At 57.2% G+C, this 25,272-nt stretch overlaps 2 protein-coding genes across 4 annotated transcripts in view; one reads left to right on the top strand and one right to left on the bottom strand.

The window, feature by feature from the left end:
• The window catches only part of TSPAN11 (tetraspanin 11), a 40,239-nt gene extending 31,457 nt beyond the window's left edge, over nt 1-8,782 (top strand). The window contains exons 5-7 of the mRNA XM_047064808.1: nt 1,458-1,616; nt 1,984-2,070; nt 8,723-8,782. Of these exons, the coding sequence (XP_046920764.1) occupies nt 1,458-1,616; nt 1,984-2,070; nt 8,723-8,782 (306 nt within the window). The remainder of the gene's footprint in view (nt 1-1,457; nt 1,617-1,983; nt 2,071-8,722) is intronic.
• Nucleotides 8,783-19,135: 10,353 nt separating this feature from the next.
• The window catches only part of TSPAN9 (tetraspanin 9), a 204,522-nt gene continuing 198,385 nt past the window's right edge, over nt 19,136-25,272 (bottom strand). For all 3 annotated transcript variants that reach the window (XM_047065373.1, XM_047065372.1, XM_047065371.1), the window contains 3 exons: nt 24,908-25,039; nt 24,394-24,477; nt 19,136-22,720 (listed from right to left, as the gene is read on the bottom strand). In XM_047065373.1, the coding sequence (XP_046921329.1) occupies nt 22,649-22,720; nt 24,394-24,477; nt 24,908-25,039 (288 nt within the window). In that variant the 3' untranslated portion in view covers nt 19,136-22,648. The remainder of the gene's footprint in view (nt 22,721-24,393; nt 24,478-24,907; nt 25,040-25,272) is intronic.

Here is a 25,272-nt window from a genome sequence, read left to right as displayed (position 1 = left end):
CCACTATCTGTCACTGCCCCAGGCCTCCTCCATGGGCACCTGAGCATGTGGGCACGACCTCACACATGCCAGCAACAGTTAGAACCAGAGGGGCACGAGGGAGCCTGGGCCCAGGCCCGCATCCTAGTCATGAGGAAGCAGCCCTGAGAAGGCAGTGGCTTCAGGCCAAGGCCAGCATCTGGGCTGCGGGCTGCACCCCAGTATGTAAATGACACCTACATGCCTGCATTCACAAAATGATCGTAGCATAGAGGGTGTCACTAACTGCTCACCCCTGCAGGGCTCGCTTCTCAGGGCTTCACAGAATTGCCTCTTGCCGTCTTCACACAGAGCGGTGTGGAGAGGCTTCCTGAGCCCCACTTACATGTGACGAAACTGAAGCCCAGAGAGGCTAGATAACCTGCCCGGGGACACACCGCAGTATAATCCCACATGACACCTAGCACACACTGTGCTGTTCCTGGCTCCATGTGCTGTCCTGTTCTGCCTGCCTCCTGCCTCCTCCTCTTCCTTGTGGGACCTTCCACTAGCCCCTTCCTCCTCTGAGCTCCACACAGCTCCCGATGTCTCCCCTACTAAGCTGTAGTCACTGGGAAGCTTCAGAAAACCAGGAACCATATTACTCATGTGTGAGCCCAGTGCTAGCTTCACTCCTGGCACATAGTAGGTGCCTATCAAATACCTGTTAACTGTACTGAACGTACCTCCCACCCGGCCTGCACCTCCACACACCAGAGACAGTCTCAAAACAGCTGCCTGTGTGGCTCACACGGGGACTTGGATTCTCAGTCCCTCAACTCACGGGCAAGAGAGAACCAGTGTCCTGTTGTGTCTGCATCACTGGAGACCTGGGTTGGCACTTTCCTGCTCTGGAGTGGCACAGATGACCCAGGTCTTACCCAGCGCCAACTCCACCACTTGGTCAACACTGATCTGCCCACACTGTGGCTCTGGGACACTCTCTGTGTCCTTCCCTGCAGGTCTGTGGGCTCTGAGGCTTCAGGGTCTGAATGAGGGTCCAGGAACCTCTGGCAAGGCTGGGTCCCTGTTCCTGGGGTCCTGCCTCGCTGGGTGACCAGGAAAACACCCCCATGTGGTGTGAGCTTTCCCCGGGGTATACAGCCCCACTCTCTCAGGGACCCACCTCCATCTATCTCCCCACCCATCTTCTCAGAGACTCTCCCTGCTGTCAGGACGCCCAGCATAATCTCCTTAAAGGACTTGCATGGATAGAAGGTAGCCATCAGGTGTCTTGCAGCCAGCTTCTGCACCTGCCTGGAGAGAAGGGCCCCCAAAAGGCCAGCTCCCTGCTCAAAACAGGCAAAGGGGAAAATTCGCAGGGAGAACAAATCCCTATTTGTGCTTGAGTTAGTATTTGAATAACGAGTCCAGCAGCCCTGACACCGAGGGACCAGAGGAGCCTCCTGCCAGGTCTTCACCTCCTTCTGTCCCTCTAGTTCAAGTGCTGTGGTAGTAACAGCTCCGCCGACTGGCAGCACAGCGCATACATCCTGTCTCAGGAGGCCGAGGGCCGCCGGGTGCCGGACAGCTGCTGCAAGACGGTGGTGGCCCGCTGTGGGCAGCGGGCCCATCCCTCCAACATCTACAAGGTGGAGGTGAGCGCCCAAGCTCCAGCTGAGGCATGCAGAGCACACCCCACCCCACCCCAAATGGGAGGCTCAGGCAGAGGGGCAGGGAGAAGCAGAACACGCTTTTTCATTGGCCGTGAGACCTCACAGGGCTGTCAGTGGTCTCCACGAAGCAGCTTGGGGACAAGCAGCTGCTGGTGGGAGGTTCTAAGACATCATGGCATGCCCCTGGATCACCCGAGAAGCCTGTGGGCAGTTGAAAGGCTGGAGCAGGCCCATTAAGCCTCTGGCCTGCCCTCAGCGGGTGGCGGGGGGGATGCAGCACCGGCCAGCCCTTCCCTCTGCAGCCTCGCCTACTTCACGCCGGCGTGCGTGACCTACCGTTACCTTACAGGGAGGCTGCGTCAGCAAGCTGGAGCAGTTCCTGGCTGACCACCTGCTGCTCATGGGGGCAGTGGGCATCGGGGTGGCCTGTCTGCAGGTGAGTGGGAGCGCGGATTAGGAGAGGGGGTTGTTTGGAAGAGTTCTGAACCCCTCTCCCATCGGCAGAGATCACAAATCACTGACCCTCTGCACACCCATGCCCTGTCCTGCCCTCTCCTCCCCTCCTCTTCTCGCCACTTGCCCTTGGCAGCCAGGAATGAATCACATGGTCACTCTCTTCCCCAGAAAAGATGAAGGAAAATGCCTGGGGGCCTGGGGGACAACTTGAACTTGTAAGAGACCTGGGAGGAGTGTGAGTGTGGGCTCAGGTATGTGCATGCACCCTCTGTGTGTGCACGTGGGTGTGTGTGTGTGCACATGGATTACCCGCATGCATCTATGTGTACATGGGGTTGTATGCATGTACGTGCGTTTAGGTGTGCTTGTGCATGTGTGTATATGTGTGTGCATGTACAAGTACCCATTCCTGCGTGTGTGTGTGCACACACATGCCCGTGGATGTGCACTCCCCGTGTACTCCCAGCTCTTTGAGCGACGTCTTTTGCTCAGTTTCACTGTTCCACCCCTCCCTCTGCTGCCACCCAGGAAGTCAGTGTCACTCTCAGATCTGCTTTAGTCAAAGGTCCATACAGAGGAGTCAGGAGGGCACCCTCAGGCTGGGGCAGATACAGGGGCAATGGCCCTGCACACCTACCTTGCCTGGCACTCTGCTTCGGCCCAGCAGGTTCTAGAGGGAGCTCAGCACTGCCCCACCCTTCCCACCCCCGGGACCACCTGCACTGATGAGGAAAGGGGTGAGAGGCTGGGACCTCAGAGGACCCGGATCGAACCCTTCCTCTGCTCCTGTATGACTTAGAGCAGTTACAGCCCTGCCCGCAGCTTCTCCGACCACAAAATGTGGCTCATTTCCCGAACCACATAAGGTCTAGAGAAGAGCGAGGTGATGAGTGTGACACACTCACTGTGCCGGGCACGGGTGAAGGCCTCCAGTCAGTGGAAGTGGTTGTTATCCAGCCATCTGTAGACTTCAGAGTGGTTTCAGGTGCTTTCTATCATTAGATCCCCACCACGACCTGAGACCTGAGCCAGGCGAGGTAGTAAGTGTGCTCCCATTTTACAGATCAGAAAGTTGAGACCCAGAGAAAAGACTTACCCAGGGTGTCACATACTGAAGTGGCACCCAGGTCTCCTGGCTCTTGGTCATTTGCTTTTGCCAGCCCCCTCCCCCCACCCCGCACCTCCCCAACCGCCAACACAGATTTCTTTGGAAAGCAAAGCAGGGGCTGGTATCAGCAGCTGGCTCAGGGAGGCTGCCAGTGTGGGGTTCCTTCCAGATCACCGCTCTCCCTGCCCACATCAGTCTGTGCGTTCAGAGGACCTAGCTGCAGCCTTCTCCACTGGGCTCGACACTCTGGAGGAGGGGGGAGACCAGGCAACCTCAGGCTGGTTATTTCATCTCTGAGCCTCAGTTGCTTGTTTGTAAAATGGGGCTAATTATATCTAGTTTGGTGAGAGGATTAGCAATATATATGTAAATCACTTGTCACTGATGAGCAGATAGCAGGTGTTCAATAAATGGTACCATCATTATTTTTATCATCTCCACCTGGGCACATTGTCTCTCAAAAAAGCCCTCATTGTTTCCCGGCCAGAGCAGCTCCCCCTTCGTCTCCATAGTTAGCATGCAGGCCGGGAGCCCCAGGGGGCATTAAGCAGAGCCCCTCTTTTGCAGGACCCTAAGGCAGGCCTTCTGTCCCACATACCCCAGTGGGAGCTGAGGAAGGGGCTGCTCTGTGCTCCAGCGCCAACTGAAGTTTCCAGAAACCTGCTGTCTCCTTCAGGTGCTGAGGGGGCCTGCTGTGCATGGACACTGACCAGGCCAGGACCACATTCCCCATCCATTTCCTCCTGGTCTCTCTGGCTGTGGGAGCCCGGAGAAGCTGAAGACAGGGGCAGTGAGGCCTAGAGCAGGGAGTGGGTCTGCCAGTGTCCCAAGCCCAAGGTCAAGGTGAAACAAGTACCCTGTGAAAGTACTGCTGGGAGGCCATGTTGTCAGGAGGGTGCCTGCCCGCTGCAGAGGGGCTTCCTCCTTGTAAACATCCCCGACCATGAAGTCTCGGTCCTCCAGGGCTCTCTGTGGAATGGCGCCAAGTGTCCCTCAGAGAGAGCTTCACCCAGCCACCACTGTGGACCCCCATCCATAGCCCAGATTCTCCCCCGACTCTGGCTGAAGCCGGTCCTGCAGCAGCCAAGCCTCGGTTACAGCCCCCTCTGCTGGCCAATGCTGGAACTAAGCTGCCCAAGTCCCGGTTGGCCACCAGCCTTGAAGGGCTCACACCAGTCGTGTCCCTAAGCTCACAGTCACCCTCCACCAGTGTAGGTATCCCCACACACGCCCAGCCTGGCACTTCAGAGACTCCCAAGGCTCAGGAGATAAAAGGCCAAGGTGGTGGCTCATGTTTCCCTAGTCCCCAGGACTAGAGGAGACCTTGCTATGAAGTCAGAGGACCTCTCCTCTTCTTATGTGATCCTGAGGAAGTCATGTTCCCTCCCTGAGCCTTGGCTTCCTTCCCTATAGAACGGAGGAGATGGACATTGTTGAGCCTTCCTTTAAGTGGCAGAATTCTATAACCCATGGGAATCTCACATAGGAGCCCGCAGTATTAAACAAGCATGAGGTGGTGCTGCTGTGGTTGAAGCAGGAGTTGGGGCTCTAAGGTTCCATGAATTTTGGTAAGAACCCTGCCTCAGTGTGACTCCTGTGCCACCATATTCTAGAATGTTAAGGCATGTCTTGTGCATACTGTGAACACCAAGCAGAGGATGTGACAAACATAACAAACCCCGATTCCAGCCATTTGGCAACCTGTCACTTGTTGCCCCGTGAATGTGTGGACCAGGGCTGACATGCTTAGATCGTAGCAGGCTGGGGGGAGACAGGATCTCCATAGAGCCTCCACGGCCACAAGCCTCAACCTGGGCTGCACATGGGGACCACCTGGGGAGTTTTAAAACTGCCCAAGGCCCCGGCTGCACCCCAGCACAATTAAATCACTTTGTCCGGGGCTGGCACCCAGGCACCAGCATACTTGTGAAGCTCTCTGGTGGGTCCAGTGTGCAGCCTGGCTGAGAACACTGGCCCACATGAACGACAAGAGCCACAGGGCACCTGGAAGTCAGATGTGGGAGAGGTCAAGGGCCAGGGAGAAGATGGCACCATCACAGTCCTTAACCACCCAAAGGCAGGCAGGTGGGGGAGGGCACATTCCTGGGAGGTACCGGAGGACAGACAGGAACAACAGGTAGAATTTACAAGGAGACAGGCTGGAGAACTTGCTAACAATTGGAATCTTCCAGCAGTGGTCCCTGTGAAGCACGAAGCTGTCTGTGGCTGCAGGTCGTGGCAGAGGTTGGGGGCTGGCAGGGACCCTGAAGTGGGGAGACCCGCATGTGATGAGCTGCAGGTCCCTGCCCCGCTGCTGCGTGCACCTGTTCCTTTCAGCAAGACCCTGTAGGGCCCCTCTGTCCACGTGGGCATGTGGCCATCACTCCTCTGGTTTTCAGACCTGACAGGGATAATTGGGGTCTGGAGTTACCTCCAAATCAGACTCTTCTTTCTGGAAGGACCTTACCGGTTATCTAGGCCAGTGCCATCAGCCCCGGCTGCACATGACAATCAGATTTGAAAAGTACCCTTGCTCGGGCCCCATGCCAAGGATTCAGGCTCAGATAGATGGGACGAGTCCTGTGCCTGGGTGTTTTTTCAAGCTCCCCAGGTGATTCACGTGTGCACCTAGGATAGAGAACACTGGGCCCACCCCTTTCACATATACCTGAAGACACCAAGCCCAGCGACATAGTCACTTGCTAACAGTCACATGGCCACCGTGGCAGAGCCAGCCAGGACCCCAACTCCAGGTCTCTCTGTTGTATACCAGCTTCCCCTTTTGGGTGGACTCTGGAGGCACTCCACCTTGAGGTAACTCTGGCAGAGAAACTTCTACCCAGGAAGGACATAGTGGCTCCGCCCCCTTTTCCTACTGCCCTGCTCACACACAGACTCTGGGAGTCTCCCACCCAGAAGCCATGCAGAGTGAGCATTCGTTGTTAGTTTTGTATGAGAGCCTCTAGGTGCCAGGTGCCAGGTGCCATGGCCAGTGCTGGGGCCACACCAGTGGGCAGGATGTGGTCCCTTCTCCCAGGAAGCTTTCACTCGAGGCAGGAGGCACGTAGAACATGGGTTGTCACATGCCATCAGAGGCACTGTGCAAGTGTTAGACTTGGGGCTCGGGGGAGCATGTAAGAGGCCCTAACCTGTCAGGGCAGTCACAGAAGGCTTCCTGGAGGAAGTGATATATAATTAAATCTTGAAGGAGTTTGATGGGGAAAAGCAAGAGGGGAAAGAGTGACAGGGCGAGAGAATTGAATTGGCAGAGCCCTGGCCTGCTGCAGTGGAGGGAGGGCTTTATCCTGAGGGCTCTGGGGAGCTGTCAAAGCCTCAGGATGCAGGAGGGGCTGGGAACCCTGATGTTGGTCCTGTCGTCCTGGTTTTTAAAGAGTGTCTCCAGGGAAGGCTACCAAGCAGTGAACAGATTAGAGGTTTCCCTATTGAGATTTGAGACTCAGAGAGGGTTATATCTGTGCCCAGGATCACACAGCCCCAAACAGAAACTACCCCATTCCTACTTCTATCCCAACATTCCCGTCCTGTAGATGGAAACATGTTGCAGAGCCCAGAAAACTCACACGACAGCAGAGATTGGGATCTGCAGGTCAGTAAAAGGGAAACTGAAAGATTACATTGGATTGGCCTTCTGGGGCCTCCCTGGCCCTTCCTTGGTTCTCTTGGTGACAATCAAGTCCTGGCCCAAAAAACCTCAAAAGCAGCTGAAACCATGCCACCTCCCTGATGTAAACAGCCCCATGTGGCAAATGCTGTACCTAGGCAGGCTGCCAGAAGAGGGCGCCATGCACCACACAGCCAGGCCCCCACGCAAGCAGGCGCCCCCGCAGCCATCTCCACGCATCCTCCTCCATTCCTGCTCCTGCACTCATTACCACGTGTTTACTCTGCTCACCCCGTGCTGGCCACGCAAAGCTGTGGGTGCTGATTCGTCCACGTCCTCCATCAGGAAGGAGACGGCGGTACCAGGGATCCAATAGCTTCCACTGCTCCTCTGCATGAATCAAGGTGCTTGTGTGTGTGCACGTGTACGTGCACATGTGTGCAGACCTGTGTAGACATGTTGTGAGTGCATCCGTAGCCCCTCTGCATGTGTCAAGGTGGGGGCGTGTGTGCGGACATGCACCCTGCCTTCCCTGGGAGGCTCCCTGGTGGGAACACACATCTTCTACAGAAGTGCAGTTATGGGCAAGCTCCGCCCTCCCGGTCCCCCAGCACAAACTGTCCACTGTAGATGTGGCCTCAAGTCCGTGCTGGCCCAGCTCTTCCCATCTGACCCCCCCCCCGACCCCCACAGCAAGAATCAGAAAGATCCAGATGACCCCACACGTTAGCCATCAAACCACGACGTGGGGATGGGGAAGAGAGGGTGCTGCACGACACCTGGCTGGAAAGGCTGCGATGGCACCTGCTTAAAGCCAGTGGGAGACAAGATAACCTCTCAAGCTGCCTTCAGCTTGTGGCACTGAGTCCGGAAGGAGATCGGCACTGCTCTCGGTACCAAGTCTGAAAGCTGCACTCACGGAGTTCTGCCCTCCTCCCATGTAGGGGTGGAGAGGAGAGAGGAGGGGAGAAGAAGAAGGGCTCATCCTCTGCCACCTCAGGCCAGCTAGCCTTGCAAAGAGAAACCAAATGCCTGCTAGCCCATGAGCGTCTTCATCAGCCTGCCCTCCTCCCACTGGTCAGAGCTCCGGGTGCATCCAGAGGGGCTCTAGCAAGATCAGGCCAGCAGCAGCTATTGGAGAAATTTGGCAATGATGGGGCGTTGTTCCCTATCTTCGGGGAGATCCACCTTCGCCCACGTGCCACAGGACATTCATGGGGCTGCCCTAGCAGCGCCCTCTTTCCTGTGGGTGGGGAGTCTGGATCCAACGGCATCATTACCATGGAAAGATCACAGGCATGGGTCTCCGGGGTCTGACACATCCACATCTTGTCCTGCATTTTAGAGATTGGAAAAGTGAGGGCCCCCCAGGGGGACAGCGATTGCCCAGTACTGCCCTGCTCTGGGCAGGATGCTCTTCTCGTTCAGCGAGTGGGTGGAACAGAGAGGCTATTAGGCAGGCTCCTAGGGCCTGGGTCCGGTGCCTCATTCCCAGCTAACTTACAGGACAAGTTGGGGACAGCTCCAGGTGCTCCTTTCAGAGCCTCAGTTTCCCCAGTGACTTCTGTACATCAGCCAGTGAATCAACTATGAACCTTGGTTTTACTCTGGAGTCTGAGAGCAGCGAGACGCAGACAGCAACAAGGGAGTGGAACTACTGCGGCTCAGGATCTGATGAAATCGGGCCATCTCTGGAGATCTAGGACCACAGACCAGCAGTGCACTGCTTGTTAGAAAGCAGAATCTCGGGCCCCACCCCAGACCTCCTGAGTTGGAATCTGCCCTTTATCCAGGTCCCCATGTGTGTGCCCAAGAGGGAGAAGCCTGCTGCAGGGCACTGCGGGAGAGCAGCTTCATGGGGTTCTGATTTCTCTTTGCTCCTCTGCTCTCTCCACCTGGCAGATCTGCGGGATGGTTCTCACCTGTTGCTTGCACCGGAGGCTCCAGCTGCATTTTTACTAACGGCCGACCGCGTTCCCCTCCGACTGCCCCTCACAAGGACAGGTGCCCAAATCCCATCTTCCAGGCCCGCAGAGTCAGCACCAGCTCACCTAGAAACTCCCAGAAACTCCCCCTACTCTTCCCAGCCCCTTTGGATCCACCAAGTGCCCAAGACTATGGCTCCTGTGATTCCCACCCAGGCAGGGGGGACCCATCCTGTGTGGAAACAACAACCAGCACCCCTCACCAGGCCTGGGGATCCTGTGGACGACAGGAGGGTGATAATCAGACCCTCCACTCCCTCCCAGCTCCAGAACCTAGAATGAAGGTCTGAAAGCCCCCCTGGGATGCCTGCATGGGGCACATGATCTCCCCACTGGTGCTGAGCACCCCTCTTCTTGTCTCTGCTTGGTGTGTTTTTCTCTACCCACGGGGAAGTGCTTACCGGCGGGGGGATGGAAGCAGTTAGGGTTGGCTCTGCCCCCAGAAGATCCAGCCCTTTGATCTGCCCGCCCCACACCTCCTCACCTGGGAGTACCCCGGCGGTCTGGGGTCTGGTTCCTTCCCGCAGGGTCTGGCAGCAGAGAGGCCTGAGGTGAGGCCCCGGAACTGGGGTTGGGCAGCAGCAGGCTGGTGGGGCCACCAGGGCAGGGAGGAAGGCAGGTAAAGTGGCCACACCAGCACATGCTGCACCAGGACCTTGCATCCAGCCTAGAAACCTTCCCTGGGAGAGGTACCGCAGAAGACCATGGCCTTGAGCTCCAGTCTACAGTAAATGACCCTCAGGGGTCTCCCCTCTAGGGCCTGATTCTCTGGAATGCCAGGTGTTTTAAATGATCTCCAGCCCTTCGTGTCGGTGGGAGTAAAAATCCTTCCTGATTAGGCCAAATCACAGACCCTGCAAAGTTGGAGCCACTGAGAAGGTACAGCTCTGAGTAGAAGGGTGCTGTGCCTGAAACCCCATTTTTCCTGGGCCCACAATCCCCAACCACATATGGCCACCACCATTCTGCCTCCAGGAGCCCTCGCTCTGCTTCCCAGAGTGAATATAGTGGCTTCTTTTGGTTCTCTCTTGCGTCTCTGAATCAGGCAGGGAATTTTCAGGAAGAATTTTCTCAAATACTATGGGAGAACAGAACAGAAAATCCTAGAAAATGCAGAATATAGATGCTGGCAGTTTTCCAAAGAACAGGTGTCAACTTGTAAGACAGCCATGGAGACGAGACCCTCCCCCTCCAAATACCTATTACAAATGGGTAACTTGTAGCGAGAGAACCCCACACCTGGCTTCCCACCTTCCAGGTGCCGTGCTTCCCGTGCTGGGGACCCTCTTACATCCCACCATGAGAGAGTGGCCCCTTGTTGCCAAGATCAAGGGCAAGAAATGTCACACCTTACCTCCTAACTCATTCTAGGCCCCAGTCTGATGAGCTCAGTTCTTGGTGACCTGGGGAGTCCCGGGTGAAGGGTGTTCTCCCTCCCATACACAGCTCACTGCTGTCCCTAAACACAGCCCTCAACTGCACAGAAACCGTACTTGCTCAGAACAGGGATTCCCCACATGCACAGAGGGAAGACCAGGTTCCGGGGGCAGATGGCCTCCCCTATCCTGGGGAATCTTCTTGCGGCTTCTCTCCTCCACCCTCACGGCCCTGAGGCTGCTGATACAAGTTCATTAACAGGATACCAACTTTCCAGCAATCCCAGACTGCACCAAGGCTGGAAGAAATTGCGCTGTGACTAGCTTTGCTGCCCTCCAGCTTCCTGGGACTCATGCGGACAGTTGAGAAATGACTGACTCCCAAGCTGTGTGCAGCTGGGCGCAGGCTGCCAGGTGTTACCAAGTGAGGGCTGAGAGAGAGAGTTCCTCCTGGGCAGGCAGCGATGCCCGGGGAGGCGCTGTGTCCTGTGGGACATGTCAGCCCCTGGCGGAGTCCCTGAACTCTTTACTGAGGTCAGCTGGGCTTGTGGAGACGGGGACAGGGGGATGGGCGGGATCGCTTGCACACCTTGTTGTCTGTCCCTGCCCCCTGAGGTGGGTTAGGCTGTCCTAGGCTAAGGGCAGGTGATTCCACCCTGGGCACCTGCCCACCCAGAGGGCAGCTGGAGGATGGATGGACCAAGCTACAGAGAGAGAATGACCCAGAGCTTTTGGGAATGGTGACCAGCTAGCTCATGCTCACAGCTTGGGAGGGGTGAGGGTTAGAGGGAACTGAGGCCCAGGATGTGACAGGCTCCCCGCTCAGGGCATACAAAGGGCTGGGGTCTGGAGCCAAGAATACCATCCCCAGTGAGGTGTGCCCACCCCACCTGAGAGGACGCAGATCTGTGCCGCCCAGGATGACTGCCCCCAGGGCCCTGCTTGGAGAGAGAGAGAGAGAGAGTGAGCCATGACTGTTGAAAGCTGTCCTCAGTCCTGTGTGAGCAAAAGGCCCCTACACACTGGGACCCAGAAAAGAAGCCAGCATTTTGTAAAGGTCAGAACATGGCGGATGCTGGGATGCACACAACCTGAGTCCCCACAACCTCGGCCTTCCCTCCCACAGCGCGCAGGGGTGGACAACCCCAGGGCACGGCATGTCCCCCACTCTCCGGATGACCTGTGTTGGGGGAGGCAAGAATGAAACTCAGTGTTTGGTGAGGAGATGAAGTCTTGTTTAAAATGTTTGTGACCACCCTTTTCTTCTCCCTACCTCTCCCGCCAGCCTTGCCCCAACCCCAGGGGCCGCTCCGGCCTCGCCATGGGGGAGCGTCCAGGGCCTTGTGGTTACTGAAGGCCTACTGTGTGCTTAGAGTATGTTAGTCGTGTAAGTGCTTTCTCTCCCGGTGATCACAATGGGAAGGCACTATTCCCCCCACTCTGCAGATGATGAAATTAAGGCTCGGAGAAATTAAGAGGTTGGCCAGTCAGTAGCAGTGGTTGTCGACATGCCACCCCCAGCTGGGTAGAAGCAAGGGGAGCCAGGCTGAGAGCCCCCTCTCCTCAGCATCCTGCAGCTCCCCATCTCTGCAGTAAGCTGTCAGGCTGCCGTGCAGGAACAGTGCGTCCCTCAGGGGCACTAACAGCCGCAGCCTGGAACCCCCTCCCAGACTGGATGAAACCATCCATCCGGCCCCAGCCCAGCGCACCCTGGACATTTGCAATCAGCAGAGCAGTGTGGCTCCCTTCAGACTGACAGCCAGGCCCTCCTGGTGGAGTGGCTCAGGCAGCAGGCGGCCCTGGGGAACCGTCGCTCAGGGGAACAGCCAGCCTATCACCTCGGGTGCCAACGCTGACACCAAGTGAGGGCACACCAGACCTGAGCAATCAGAAACCGCAAACAGGGTGTGGAATCTGGTGCCCATGCGGAGATCACATGTGGGGCCGTGGAGGGCTGATGAGGGCATGGTACACCCCTCTCCCTGCTCCGTACTGGGGGCCAGGGGAGAAACCTCAGGTTTCATGCACTCAGAGCCGCCCTGGGCAGGGGGGAGGCACCCTGGGTGGTGATGTTAACCACCTTCTGCTACCTCTGCCTCCCCTGTGTTGTCGATGCGGGACTCTGGGCTGGCACAGTGTGGTCGCTGTCGTAGGGAGGGGGTGGCCTGAAATCTCACCAGGCTGCTCACCCTGTGTGCTTAGACCTGGAGGGGCCAATGCAGCACTGAGGGGGGTGAGGGTAGTGAGCCCCCCGGGACTCTTGGGCTCTGCAGCCAGTTTCAGTCTTAGGATCTGTCACTCTGGTCCATGCCTGGGGTTGGAGGTGGAGAAAGTGAATTGAAACACTTTCATCACCACCCACCCCACTTTCTGCCTTGAAAATATTTGCTACTTTCTGGCCACTTTGGGCCTGGGGAGAGAAGGGGAGGGGGAGGGGAAGGCAGTTGACTAGCAAAGGACAGAACCCATCTTCCATGTCACTGCTGTGTGGTGCTCACATCCCCGAGGATGCCGGTGATGTGTCTGAACCAGCAGTTCTCAAACTTGAGGAAGCATCCGGTCACCTGGAGGGCTTTCCAACAGACTGCCAAGTTTCACCCGTGAGCTCCACATCTGCAGGGGTGAGGCCAAGGACTTGCCATCTAATGAGTTCCCAGGTGCCGTTGGTGCTGCCGGCCCTGGAACCACCCTTTGAGAACCACTGCTTTAGACCACGCCACAAAGGACACTCTGCCACCTTCCTGTGTGTGCCACAAGCCCCCAGAGTTCCGAAGCCCCTCAGGCTGTCCAGCTGGCCAGAAACGTGACTCTCTAGCAGTGCCCTCTGGGTGGGTCTGTTATCTCAGCCGGGAGACCAGGTGCCTGGGTCCTCTTCCCAGAAGGAAACAGATCAGGTTCCCAGCCCCCTTTTCCCACCACCTTCTGTGTGCCTTGGGAGAGTCTGGCTCCATTCTCAGCACCCCCACTTTCTAGTTTAGCACATGCGCCCCCTTCCTCTCCTGCTTATGCCCCCGAGTCACCCTGTGCAAATGCCCCTAGGAATTCCAGACAGCCCAGGATTAGGCCAAATGGGCTTCTGGAACCAGCTGGCCCATGGATATGGGATCATCACAGTATTCTAGAAACAGAGAAGTTGCCTTAACCTCCCGCCTATAGAGAAGTTGCTCTGGTTGTAAATATGCCCTCTCCTTAGCCGGCCTCAGCGTCAGCCTGGCCTCACATGCTGGGTGGCATGATAATAAAGGAATTGTATCTAGGACTACCTTCTGTTGCTTTTTTCCTCCTCTGCAGGGAAATCCCAGGTAGCTCATCAGATGTATTTCAATCTACCGTACAAGCGGAAGCAGACAGTCACGGGGAGAAGGGGAGGAAGGAGGAGCCCTATTAGGAAACCCATTGACCACAGTGATTGGGGTCCTGCTTACCCTTCTTTTATCAGCTCCCACCTTTCCTCTGTTTGAACTGACCTCGCTTGCATGTGTGTGCCATTGGCTCCTGGCTCCACTGGCTCCTTGGCAAGAGCCAAGCTCAAATGAGCGAGCTTGAATCGCGTTCCTCTTAAAGCTGTCCGCCTTTGGTCAGCTGGCATCCCCGCACCACTCACCACGATGGACGGCAGCCTCTGTCAGTGAGCCTCCGGCCTGCACATCCTGCCGCGGTATCGCCCCGTGCTGGCTGCAGCAGATGCTGGGTGTGGTGACAAGTCAGGGGCGAGGGGCCCTCTCTGGCTGGCCCTTGGGCCCCAGCTGAGTGTTGGAAGCTAAGACATGCACGCCTACTGCTACCTGGGCCCCTAGACCATCTAACTTGTCCATCTCCAAGTCCACAGTGGGATGCTTTTTCATCCAAATGCGGAAAGACTTCAATCTTACAAGTCAGAGGAGCTGAGGGCATCAGGTTGCCCAGTGTGGAGCTAAAAGGAAGTAAATGCTTTGATGCATTGACTTGATTTCATTCACTATTCTGTCTAGAGAACTTGAGGCAGGTCAGTGAGTGAGCCTGAACAGTACCTGGGAAAGCCAGACGCTGAGGACCCCAAGATGGCGGGAGTGGGGTGCGGTGGGGGGGCAGACTAGAAGTGAGCCTCTCACCTGGGGAGAACCTGGAAGGGGCCTGTCACTTGCTATCTAAGCAGTTGGAGTCTGCAGCCCAGGCCAGCTCCCGTGTGTCTCTCCCTCCCCTTTGGTCGAGATCATTCACCAATCACAGCAGCAGCCCTCTGATGGCCTGGATGTTGAGAAATGCACCATTTGGGCCTCTCCGAGGTCTCCTATCTTGTTGGACCCAGACATCTCACCTCCACCATCACTATGAGTATGAATGTGTGTACACATGTACAGAAGCACACAAACGTGCCTGGGACAGACGGGCGCCCCTCTGTGCCCCTCCCTGCTGCACACAGGAGTGCCATGGGTGAGTGTAACTGCTGTCTGAAATGGCTGTAGGAGCGCCTGGGTGGCTCAGTCAAACGTCCAACTCTGGGTTTCGGCTCAGGTCACGATCTCATGGTTCGTGGGTCAAGCCCTTCATCGGGCTCTACATTGACAGCACGGATCCTCCTTGGGATTCTCTCTCTTTCCCTCTCTCTCTCTCTCTCTGCCCCTCCCCTGCTCACTCGCTCGCTCTCCCAAAATGAATAAACAAACATCAAAAATAAAAAATAAAATGGCTCTGGTGGCCAACTGGGGCCTCAGGTAGGTGGGCAGCATCGAGCAGCTGTGTGAAGCTGTCCTTGGTGGCTGCTGCGTGGCCTGTCAGCTGCCACTGCTCCCCAGCAGGTGCCAATGCCTCGTGTCAGTCCCAGTGCCAGGCTGTCATGTTGCCACCAGGTGGGCTGCTCTGAGCTGGGACCCTGGTTCCCACTCCGTCCCCCCCAACTGAGAATAGAGAGGCTGCTGGTGGGGGTGGAGGAGACACAGGCTCCAAATCCTGGATCATTCCACTTACCTTCTTCTTGAAAACAAGTACATGGAAGCTCCTACTTCCCTTTTCCTTCAACTTCTGTCCCGGGATGAAACCCTGTCGAGCGAGGACTGGGCACAAAGGAGAGGCAGCTGCGAGGGACCCAGAGGGATCTTTTGGATCAGGCCAGGGGTGAAGAGGGCGGTGAGCAAAGCTTCAGTCCGGCCCTTCCCATCAGCAAGGTGCAAACAGCATCACTGCACTGAGGACATGCGCAGGCCGGCCAGAGCCAACAGGGCTATGTTCCCGTCAGTCTGGGCACTCTTGAAGAGGTCATGGGCAATTTCTGCCGGCCTTCTAAAATATGGAAAGCGGCTCATGAATCCCTAATTGGGGGTTAGAGATCCCCAAGCTGGGGAGGAGATCAAATCCAACATGTCTCCCGGAGTTGCCAAGCTGTAAGTAAGGCTGAGTCCTTTCAGTAACTGGTGTCCCCTTCCAGGGAGAAGAAATGTATTGAGAATATGTCAAGATCCCAGGAATTCAGTGGGGGCAAGTTGGGGCAAAGGGCAAGGAGCTTTCTGTTGCCATTTAATGACAGGACACAGGCGCGCCTTGTCCGCATGTCGAAACGGTCCTGCTCATGCTGGGCTAGGCTAGATCTCACGGCTCTGTAGCCGCCAGAAGGAAAATCTCTGACCAACAGGCTCCACCCAGCAGACCCAGCCACAGACCACAGTGTGGCCCTGCTCTGCCGGCTTCCCCCTCGCCTCTGAACAAAGGGACACCGCGGGTTTGCCCCGGCTGGCTCTCAGCTGCCTGGCAGTCTGTAGGGCCACAAAGGGGAGATTCCGGCAAGCAGCTTCGGAGAGACTGGCCCAAGCGTGCCCCGTGGAGTGTCGTTACGCTTTTTGTTAGCTTAAGGAGACACAATAGTCCATCTCCACAGCTGTCATTAAACTCAGCAAAAACGAGATGGCTAAATCAATAGCTTCCTCATCTTTGCCGAATGCTTTAGAAGGGACCATTGCAATGCCAATATTTTCGTGTCCAAAACGACATTCATTTAATCTGACTTCCCTCCTGTTTCTGTGGAGCAGTGAATGCGGCAACCGGGCCATCCCAGAGCAAAATGGAGGCATGAGGGAAGCTCGCCCACTGAGCCCACACGTCTCCGCCCCCCGCCATGGCTCACTACCTGCCCCCATATACCGACTCCCCTGTCCATATGACTCTCCTGTGTCCCCAGCTTTCAAGCAGGGGGATGCTCCTCCTTGGGGTTATACCTCTAGTCTGGGGACTCCTGAGGACCCAGACTTGACCCATTTCTTGCTAAGCACTTACCCTGGTCTAGGAATAAGCTGGAGGCCTTACATGCATGGTTTTATTTAATCCTTGCAGCAAATCTGTAAAATCGGTATTGTCCTCATCTTGCAGATGAGGAAAGCAAGACACGTTCAGTGACTACCCAGGGCTCACAGCGGTATCATATGCAGAATGAGTAATTCAGACCCTCCAGCTCCCAAACAAGTGGCACCCAGATGTGGCACATCCCTAACGTTGAAAGCTCAGGCATGATGACAGCCGATAAAATAGTGGAGGTCAGGAGGAAGCCAGATCATGGATATGAGAGCATTTTGCAAGCTGCAAAGCTCAATGCAAACCAAAGGAGAGATTTAATTATATCACACTGGTCTCCACTTGCACACGAGCACGGAACCTGGAAAACACACTCGCCCTCCATTTGGTGCAGTCATCTACCTGTCCAGGGCGAGGGACGTCATGTTGGATGAGTGGCCCGAATGCTCCTCTCCCCCCAGCACCCCCCCCCAAGTAAATCTAGTAAATCTAGTTAATCACTAAGTCTCTCAATTTTCTCTCAGACCTGATGTTTTTCTCCCTCCCACTGACGCTTCCCTGAGGGCTCAGTCACCTCTCAAGTCACTGACACAGCCCCTCCTTGAAGTCCCGGCATCCACCCTGTCCCACCTTACCACTCTCCAAGCGATCCTTCCCAAAGGCAGATCTGAGCCGGCCGCACATGGCTTCAAGCCTGTCAGCGGGCTCCCACCACTCTTGGCTTCAAGTTCAAGCTCTAACCTGGCTTAGGATCTTGTGATCTGGTGGCTGCTGCTCTCTCCAGACACCCCCTTCGCGCTTGCTCTGTGCGCCGGCCCCAATGACATCACCAGGGCTCACCTTCCAATCCCCGCCAGGTTAACTCCTGTCTTTAACTCTCAGCAGTGACATCGGCTCCCCAAGTTGGGGTCAGCATGTCTCGCACCCGTGAATATCACGATCACAGCACCGAGTTGCAATCCTGTTTGCTCTTCTGCGGTTCCTGTCAGATTGCTGGCTCTGTAAACACAGGGGTTGGTCTGGGTCCTTCACCATATACTCTAGGTGCTTGTACAAGTTAGCATCCAATAAGTCTTTGGGTGGATAAACATCTTGTCTCAGGAAGCCCTGGTCGTGGCCATTTTGAAGGAGCTCTCGTATGGGTACCAAGCCCACTGTGCTGCTGCTGGCAAGCCATCTTTCTCGTGTGCCCTTTGCTGAGTGCAGATGGAGAGGCAGCTCTCCCACCACAGCACACGGCTGGGGCGGTGGGGAGCGCCCCCAGGGTCATCTCATTCACCCCCTCTCAGGGGCTAAGGAGCCCACCACCCATGGCTCTAACCTAGTCATTAGACATCCCCGGGAGAAGCAATGCCCAGCCCTGTCCTGATAAGGACGTCTCCTCTCCTGCCCAGCCAGGCGGCCTGCCTTCCATGGCTTTAGCTCATTTCACTGGAGCCCAGTGCTGAGCAGTCAGTGCATCCCATTGTCCTGTGATCCAGAGGACTTCACTCTGCCCCCCAAAAGCAGACAGCACAGGGACGTGGCCAGCATCCTCGTGGGTGGGCGGGAGCTGGAACCACAGTAGGCATAGACGAAATGGCTTACACCCACACACCTCTGACTTGGTGCTCAGAGGATGTTGGAGGGTCACCGCCCCTAGTTCATGACTAGCCCCTGGCTCCACGGCCACAGGGTTCCTTCTGGTAAATCTCCTTAGGGGGGATTTTTAGGGACTACATTCTAGCTGGACCTTCGATAGAGGGTCAATTCTCAGCAAACCTCTGGGGGCTTTGGGACACAGCAGCTGCAGGATGGGGTCCTAAAGTTTGGTGTTCTGGGGCAACCCTGCCAACCTGGCCACTGCCCTGAAGAGGAAGGAGAAACCCCCTCCTGCTCCTGGGCCCACATGGCACATTCACTCTTTGTTCCCACCCCAGCCTGGAACACTGGCAGCGATTTCCACGTACACGTGGTCCCGGACGAGGATGACCTCTGAGCTCCTCACCTGCAACTTGTCACCATGACTGTGGCAGCCAAGGACACTGGGAGCCCAACTCCACAAACCAGAACCCCAGCCAAGGACACCGGGAGACTTCCATGACCAGGGGGCACAGTGTCCGTGGGCTCACATGGTGTTGAATGCCCCCTGCCTCCCTGCTGACCTCTCATCCTGACTTGGTGTTCCTGTGCCCTGTTTGAGGCTATCTCAGAGCCACCCTGAGAGCACAGCCTGGGCCAAGTCATGCTGTGAGGTCCCCTCATCCTGGAAGAGCTGTCAGGCCCACTAAGAACGTCAGAGGGATCAGGGAGAGACTGTACCTAAGCCCTGTCCCTACAGGAAGCCATGAATGACTTACTCCCTCCCCCTCCCCCAACACACTTCTGGGCCTTTCCACAAGACTGGCCATGTGTGAGAAGCGACAGGTACTGAGGTGGGAGTTGACCCCTCACACAGAGAGCTCGGGCCTCTCGGACTAGCTCCCGACCAAGCCCGCATCCAGTCACTGGGCAAAGGGCACCCCTAGAGGGGACTGAGCCCCGCCTCCCCCAGCAGACCTGTGACCTGGGCTCGAGGAGGGGAGATGAAGTCCTTGCCGTGGGGGTGTCCTAGACAAACGGTAGAGCCAGTGCCTGATCCGTCCTGTGTCCCTCACACCAACCACTACAAGAAGTCATGGCGGAGTGAACACAAACCACGAAGAGACCACCTGTTTGTGCTTTTGACACATTATCAGTTTTTATTTAAAAACATGCTAAAAACATGGTGTTCGATAAAGCCAGGACCAGGATGAAGGAAACGCACAGATACGGCATTGCAAGCAGAAAAGTGCATTTAAAACCAACAAGCGTGCTGTCCCTGCTCTCCCACGCTCCCCGGGGGTGGGCAGGGTGTGCGCATGAGCCCCTGGCTCTGGCCCTCAGGTGCCCGTTCAGGGCAGGGAGGCCAGGACCCGCCGGGACCACTGCCTCGCTGAGGTGCAGAGGAGTGAGGGGGAGACCAGGACCGGGAGAGGCCGGTCGCAGAAGGGCGGAGGGACAAAGGGTGGACTCAGGCACCTGGCACCCATCCTACACCAGGTCCCTGCTAGTTAGCACCTCCACCAGTGTGGGTGGGCAGGGGGCTGCAGAGGAGGGCACAGCCATTTCCATCTACCTGGACTGCTTTGGGGCCACCAAAGCAAGGAGCGACGGCCACCCGGGTCCAAGTCAAACCAGAACATCTGTGCGAGGGTCTGGGGTGGGGCAGCAACCTTTCTGGAGTGAGAGCCCAAGGTGCTGGCCCATGCTGGTGTGGGGGAGGGGGGTGACAGTGCTCCAGCGGGGGTCTGAGGGTGGAGACTGTCCCCCAACACCTGCCACAGCCCCCCAAGGGTGGTTCTCAGTCCCTGCTCGCCCACCACCTCTGCAAGATGGCTACAGGGAAAGGCCAAGTCTCGGCCGGCACCCCCTTGAAGCTGTCTCCAGAACCTGACCTTCTAAGTCGAATCTGGAAACTGCATCAGACCTGACCAAACTGACGCTGATTTTGGCAAGGGAAGTCACACGTGAGGGAGCTCATCGAGTTAGTGCTGCCCCAGTGGGAGCACAGTCAGGAGAAACAGAGAAGACACTGGGCTGCCACAGACACCGTGTGGCGTGACCTTCTATGTGTGGGATCCACCCTGCAGGAAGGGCGAGGGGTCTGGAAGAGCACCCCCACCCCTCGTGCCTTCCCCCAGAGGAGACTCGAGCAAATGCCTAAGCGGCCAAGCACAGGGTGAGGCAGGAAGGCGGTCTGAGGGACTGTGGACAAGCCTCCATGAACGGACAGGTGAGGGGGCGCTGGTGGGGAGAGGGGGACCGCGGGGGAGGCTCCAGGGCCAGAGGACATCCCTGAAGCTCTAGAAACTAAGACTGCCAGGGAGGCTACACACACCCACCCCCCAAGGTGTTGGGCTTTTGCTGCTGATTTGAACAAAAACTGAAATTGCATTGATAGGCATGAACAAGCCCGCCCCATCCTCCCCAAGGTCATTACACACCCAGTCCCTTCTGTGTGACTCCAGCCAGCGTTGGCTGAGCGCGTCTCCGCAGTGACGCAGTAGCATGTCTGTTCTGTGCTCTGCAGCTGGGAGTCCCCAGGGAGGCAGCTGAAGTCCCGCACCAGGAAGATGGCACCAGAGGACCCAGGAAGGCAGTTTGGCTCCAGCATGTGCTGGCCCCTTTGTCCCCCCAAGGACCCACCTTCCCAGCTTTGCCATGGGCACCTTCACTTCTGTCGTGGGGTGGGCTGTGGGGGGTCCTTGCCTGACTCATTGAGCCCACCTTACTCTCCACTCCTCATCCCCCAAAATCGTGACTCCTGAACACCAAAAGTTCCATACTTCTGGTCCCCTCTGTATTTTACTTCAGCGGGTGCAGGAGTTGCCGGCTGGGTGGCCAGGTCTCAGCTTTTGGAGCAGACAAGTGCAGGCTGGAGAGGAGACGTGGGCCTGGTGAGAAATCAAGGTATTGAGCCAAACGGTGCAGGGAACAGGCAGCTGCCCCACATGAGGCCGGGTCGGGGAAGCGCACTGGATCCTAGCCGGCCAGTGGACAGCCTCTGCAAGCTCAGTCCCATGAATTCTTGACTTTAGTTTTTTAACTGCAAACACACTCAGACCAGCTTAAAGCCTGAGGGCCCCCCTGCTGCAGTCAGATACCCCACCCGGCCTGTTCAGCTTCTACACCGTGACTTGGCTGTTTCTCCCTGGGGCTGCTGTAGCAAGATCCAGTCTGACCTCCCTGTGCTTCTCCTCGGGGCCACGGACGACAGACCTGCCACCACCCCACCATCAATGAACCCTGAGGAAGGGGATGAGGGTCCCGGGACCCCCTGGTCATCTTCCCCTCCCTCTCGGCAGGGAATGTGCAGCCCAGTGAGTACAGCTGGAATGATCACGGGCACTACTTCCACCTTCCCCTCCTGATGGTCACGGGACCTCTGCCACCGTCTGAGCAGCAAAACGTAAGGAATGCTTCCCCTTCCAGAAGCAATGTGAGAAAGTGAGCAGCATCTGAACTAGAGAGGTATTTGTCCGAGAGTTTCTAGCAGGAATGTCTGTGAAAGTAACTGGGGTTTGCAGAACCTGTCGCGGGAATATGCCCGCATGGGGCGGAAGGGGGAGCCTCCGGTGCCAGCAGAGGGCAGGAGGAAGGAAGGACGGGAAAAAGAAAAGACTGCTCATCGGTGAAGCAGAAGGACCCACAACGGCCCTGGCCACGTTCCTGGCAAAGCACTTCGCCGGCCCCCCACGGACCCCCAACCGTTCGGGCCGCTGGAGCCAGCATCAGCAAACCTATGGCCCCCGGGCAGGGTGCCCCTCCACGCTGCTCTGTGCCTTTCTGTTGTACACGCCTCATCCAGGCTCCTGTGCCACCGACGCGGGCCCCGCACACCCCGGCCCACTCTCCCTCCCACTCGGTGCGTCCTGAGCACAGGCCTGGTGCATCTCCCCGGGGACTCCTGAGAGCTGCACAGTGGTTTGTCCTGATTGAAACCTGACGGGACATCCTCTCTCCCCGCACCTGTCCCCCACCCTCAGGAAAAAAAAAAAAATCAAACCATTACAGAAATCAACGCAGTAAAAAGTTATAAATCAGAAAGCTAACCCTAAACTTATCTGGAAGATAATATTCCTGAATAATCAGAATCAGAGTAAAATAAAATAAAAAAGTTACACTGTAAGGTATAAAAAGCCTGGGCAAGATGCTCCCGGGGGCCTTGCCCAGAGGCAGTCAGACCCCCGCCCCCACCCCCCACCCCCGCCAGCTTTCCCATGGATGGCGGTGGGCACCCGTGGCTCCGTGGGCAGTCTCTGGACCAGGAGGGAGCACTCTGCGCCCCACCCACATGGGGACCAAGTGTCAGCGTGAGGAAGGGCAGAGGCAGAAACGCATCAGTGCTGGAGGGCTCCTGGAGCATGAACCCGGCCCACCCTGTCTTCTTTGGCAAATACACAGATGCAGGAATCCAGGCGCCCCCAGCACCCAAGGTCTCTGTGTGCCTCCTCCACACCTCCTCCTCCCTGGCCCTCCACCCACCAAGAAGGCTGAGGCGGGGTGGGCTGGGGGAGGGTGGGCTGCGGGGGGAGTCGGGTGCAGGGGTCAGCAGTCTGGAGAGCGCGGGCAGGCAACACAAAGCTCAAATCTTCTTCCCTGGCACAGTGTCTGCGTGGGGGCTGGGGTGCTCCCGGCCAGCCCGCTCAGGCATCGTACTTTTTACCAGTCCGGTGGATGTGCTGGAAGAGGGTCATGGAGAAGGCCATGCCCAGAATCTGAAAGACATGGGGGAGAGGGTTTTGGACAGAAGCCCCAGGGCAAGCGGGGGTACCCACCTGTGTGCCTGAAAATCACTGGTGGACGGGAGCCAGTGGTGGACAGAATAGGTCACACACAGCTGAGCTCAGCCCCTCAGAGCTGTTTGTACAGAAGATCATAAACCTCTCTGAGCCTCAGGAATCTGCCCATTTCAGGGTTCTGTTGTGAGGACCCAAAGCACAAAGGACCCGGCCCTAACTGGTAGCTACCACAGGACTGAGGTGGGGGCAGGAAGGGGACAGGAACGTTAAAAACCCAAGCCGAGTCCCTCCGTTCAGTTCTGGAATATACGACGTGATGTTTTGGGTGCAGCCAGTGTGTCTTCACCACCGATGTGCTTATGACAACATTAACACTCCTCTGTGTTCCCTCAACTCCTGAATCCTGAAGGGGGTGGTGGCCCAGAGCAGTGCAGAAGGAAGCCAGCCTGGGGCCTCACTGTCACCATGGGTAGCATGCCGTGGGCACACACCACAAAGCTAGGGACCGGGAGACGCTGCGTGCCTCTCCTGGTTTGGGCGTAACTGGAGGAGACCCTGGCTGGTGATGCTCTGGCGTTCTGGTCCAGGCCTGAGCACAGTCAGCTGAGAGGTGCCCTCTTCTCAATACTGAACAGCATCTTGCCCCCGTGTGCTCATCTCACATCAGAGCTCTGCAAAAGTGACAGCGGGCTTGTCTGCTGAGCTGGAAAGCTCTTGGATGAATCAGACACGTTCAGACCCCCAGACCCAAGAGTTTAGGGCAAGAAAGATACAAGATGTCACCCATCTTCCCGTGGACCAGCCAGTCAAGTTCAAGCGCTCCAGGGAGAATCAGGCACTGAAGATTCTTGCTCGCCTCAGGTTGGAGCCATACATAAATGGACCAAGGAGGGAGCCCGGAAATGTGCATCCCCAGAAAGGTCAGGGGACTCTTGCTCCCCACCGGCCATGCCACCTTCATCTTTAGGAAGGGAGGCAGGATTCCCTCCTGGTCCCCCTCCACCATCTCGCAAAGCTCAGCTGGGCACCGAATGCGGGGCTTGCAAAGGACAACCGGGCACCGAATGCTTGCTAGGAACAGCTCACACCTACTGAGCACGTCCTAGCTGCCTGGTACTGCTCTACGCCCTCTTCCACACATGGGGCTCACTTCATGCTAAGAAGTGGCGTGATGATCATGCCCATTATGCTGATGTGGAAATTAAGGCACAGACGCTCAGCAACCTGCCCGGCTCATGTACATTTAATGGGTGCCGAGGCCAGAACAGACACCCAGGGAGTGTGAACACCTCAAGTGTTACCTGAGGACTTGGGTTCCATTCAGTCCTAGGGTAAGTGTCCCCGTGAAGTAGGGCAGGCGTGTTGTCAAGCAGACCCACACAGGGGATCTGCACGGTGCTGGCCCCAGGCCCCAGGCTCGGAACAGATGCCCAGGAAGCAGAGCCCTACTGCGCCTGCGGGGTTGGGACAGGCGTTGGGATGGAGGCCTCAGGACAGAGCAGAGCAGGACAGCGCAGGGGCTCCAGGCTGCTGGGATCAGCTATTTAGTGCGTGTGCGTGTGCGTGTGTGTGTGTGGCGCTTCGTCTTCCGCCTCTGGCTTGGGTCCAGCTGGGAGCTCCAGCTGCGAGGCTCCTAACAGCCCTCTTACCTGCATGATAAGGATGCACATCCCCACCGTGCCAAGCACATGCTTATTGTCATCAAACCACGTCTTCACCTTTTCATAGCAGCCCTAGGGACCAGGACCAAAGGTTAAGGCACCACAGGACTGTGAGTGCCCCTTCCTGCCCAGCCCCCACCTCACGTCCCCTTCTGTCCCTGTCCTTGCTCTTGTCTCCTGCCCCTCTCTGACCCTCAGCCCCAGTCCTCTAGCTTTTGAGCAGGCCCTGCCCCTCCCCACCCAGGGGTCCACCTACAGGCTCCCACTGCACGGCCTCCGACCCCCACTCAACCTCCACCCTCGGACACTCCCGACTGCAGGCCCAGCCCTCCCGCTGGCCACCGGCCTTTTGGCTTCAGTCCTGCGCGTCCCCCGCCCCACCTTCTGTTAAGCCAGTTCCTTCCTGTCCCAGGCGACCCTCCCCTGCAGGTGTCCTCTTGCCAGACTGTCCTCCACACCAGCTTCTGGGAGGGGGACCTGGGGAAGCAGCTTCCAGACTCACCGTTCTCCACAGAGGGGTGGTGGTGTTGCGCCCACAGCCCTGGGAGTTCTCCATGCAGCAGCGGTCGGGCACTGTGTTCTCCCCCAGCACTGGGTACCAGTCTGTGTAGTCGGTGACGCCACAGCAGCGCATCTGCAGGTGGGAAGGCACCGGGTCAGACACGTCACTGCCCGCGGGCCTCCTCTGTGCCTCCCCCTGCCTAGACCATCCTGGCCCCACGAAAGCTGCCTCCCTGCGGTTCAGCAGAGGAGAGACAAAGGCCTCCTTCTTGGGGCCTCAGCTGGGCCCTAAAGGGAAGTGACGGCCCCTTCCTGGAGGCCAGAGTGCAGACAAGGTAACACCCACCTGCCACCCTGAGCTGGGCA

Source organism: Lynx rufus, unplaced genomic scaffold (assembly GCF_022079265.1).
Source record: "Lynx rufus isolate CCGP_SWC_20201006 ecotype Redwood Valley unplaced genomic scaffold, mLynRuf1.p SCAF_7, whole genome shotgun sequence".
NCBI lineage: Eukaryota > Metazoa > Chordata > Mammalia > Carnivora > Felidae > Lynx > Lynx rufus.
Note: the sequence above shows the minus strand (reverse complement) of the source record. Positions and strands in the feature narration are given on the sequence as shown.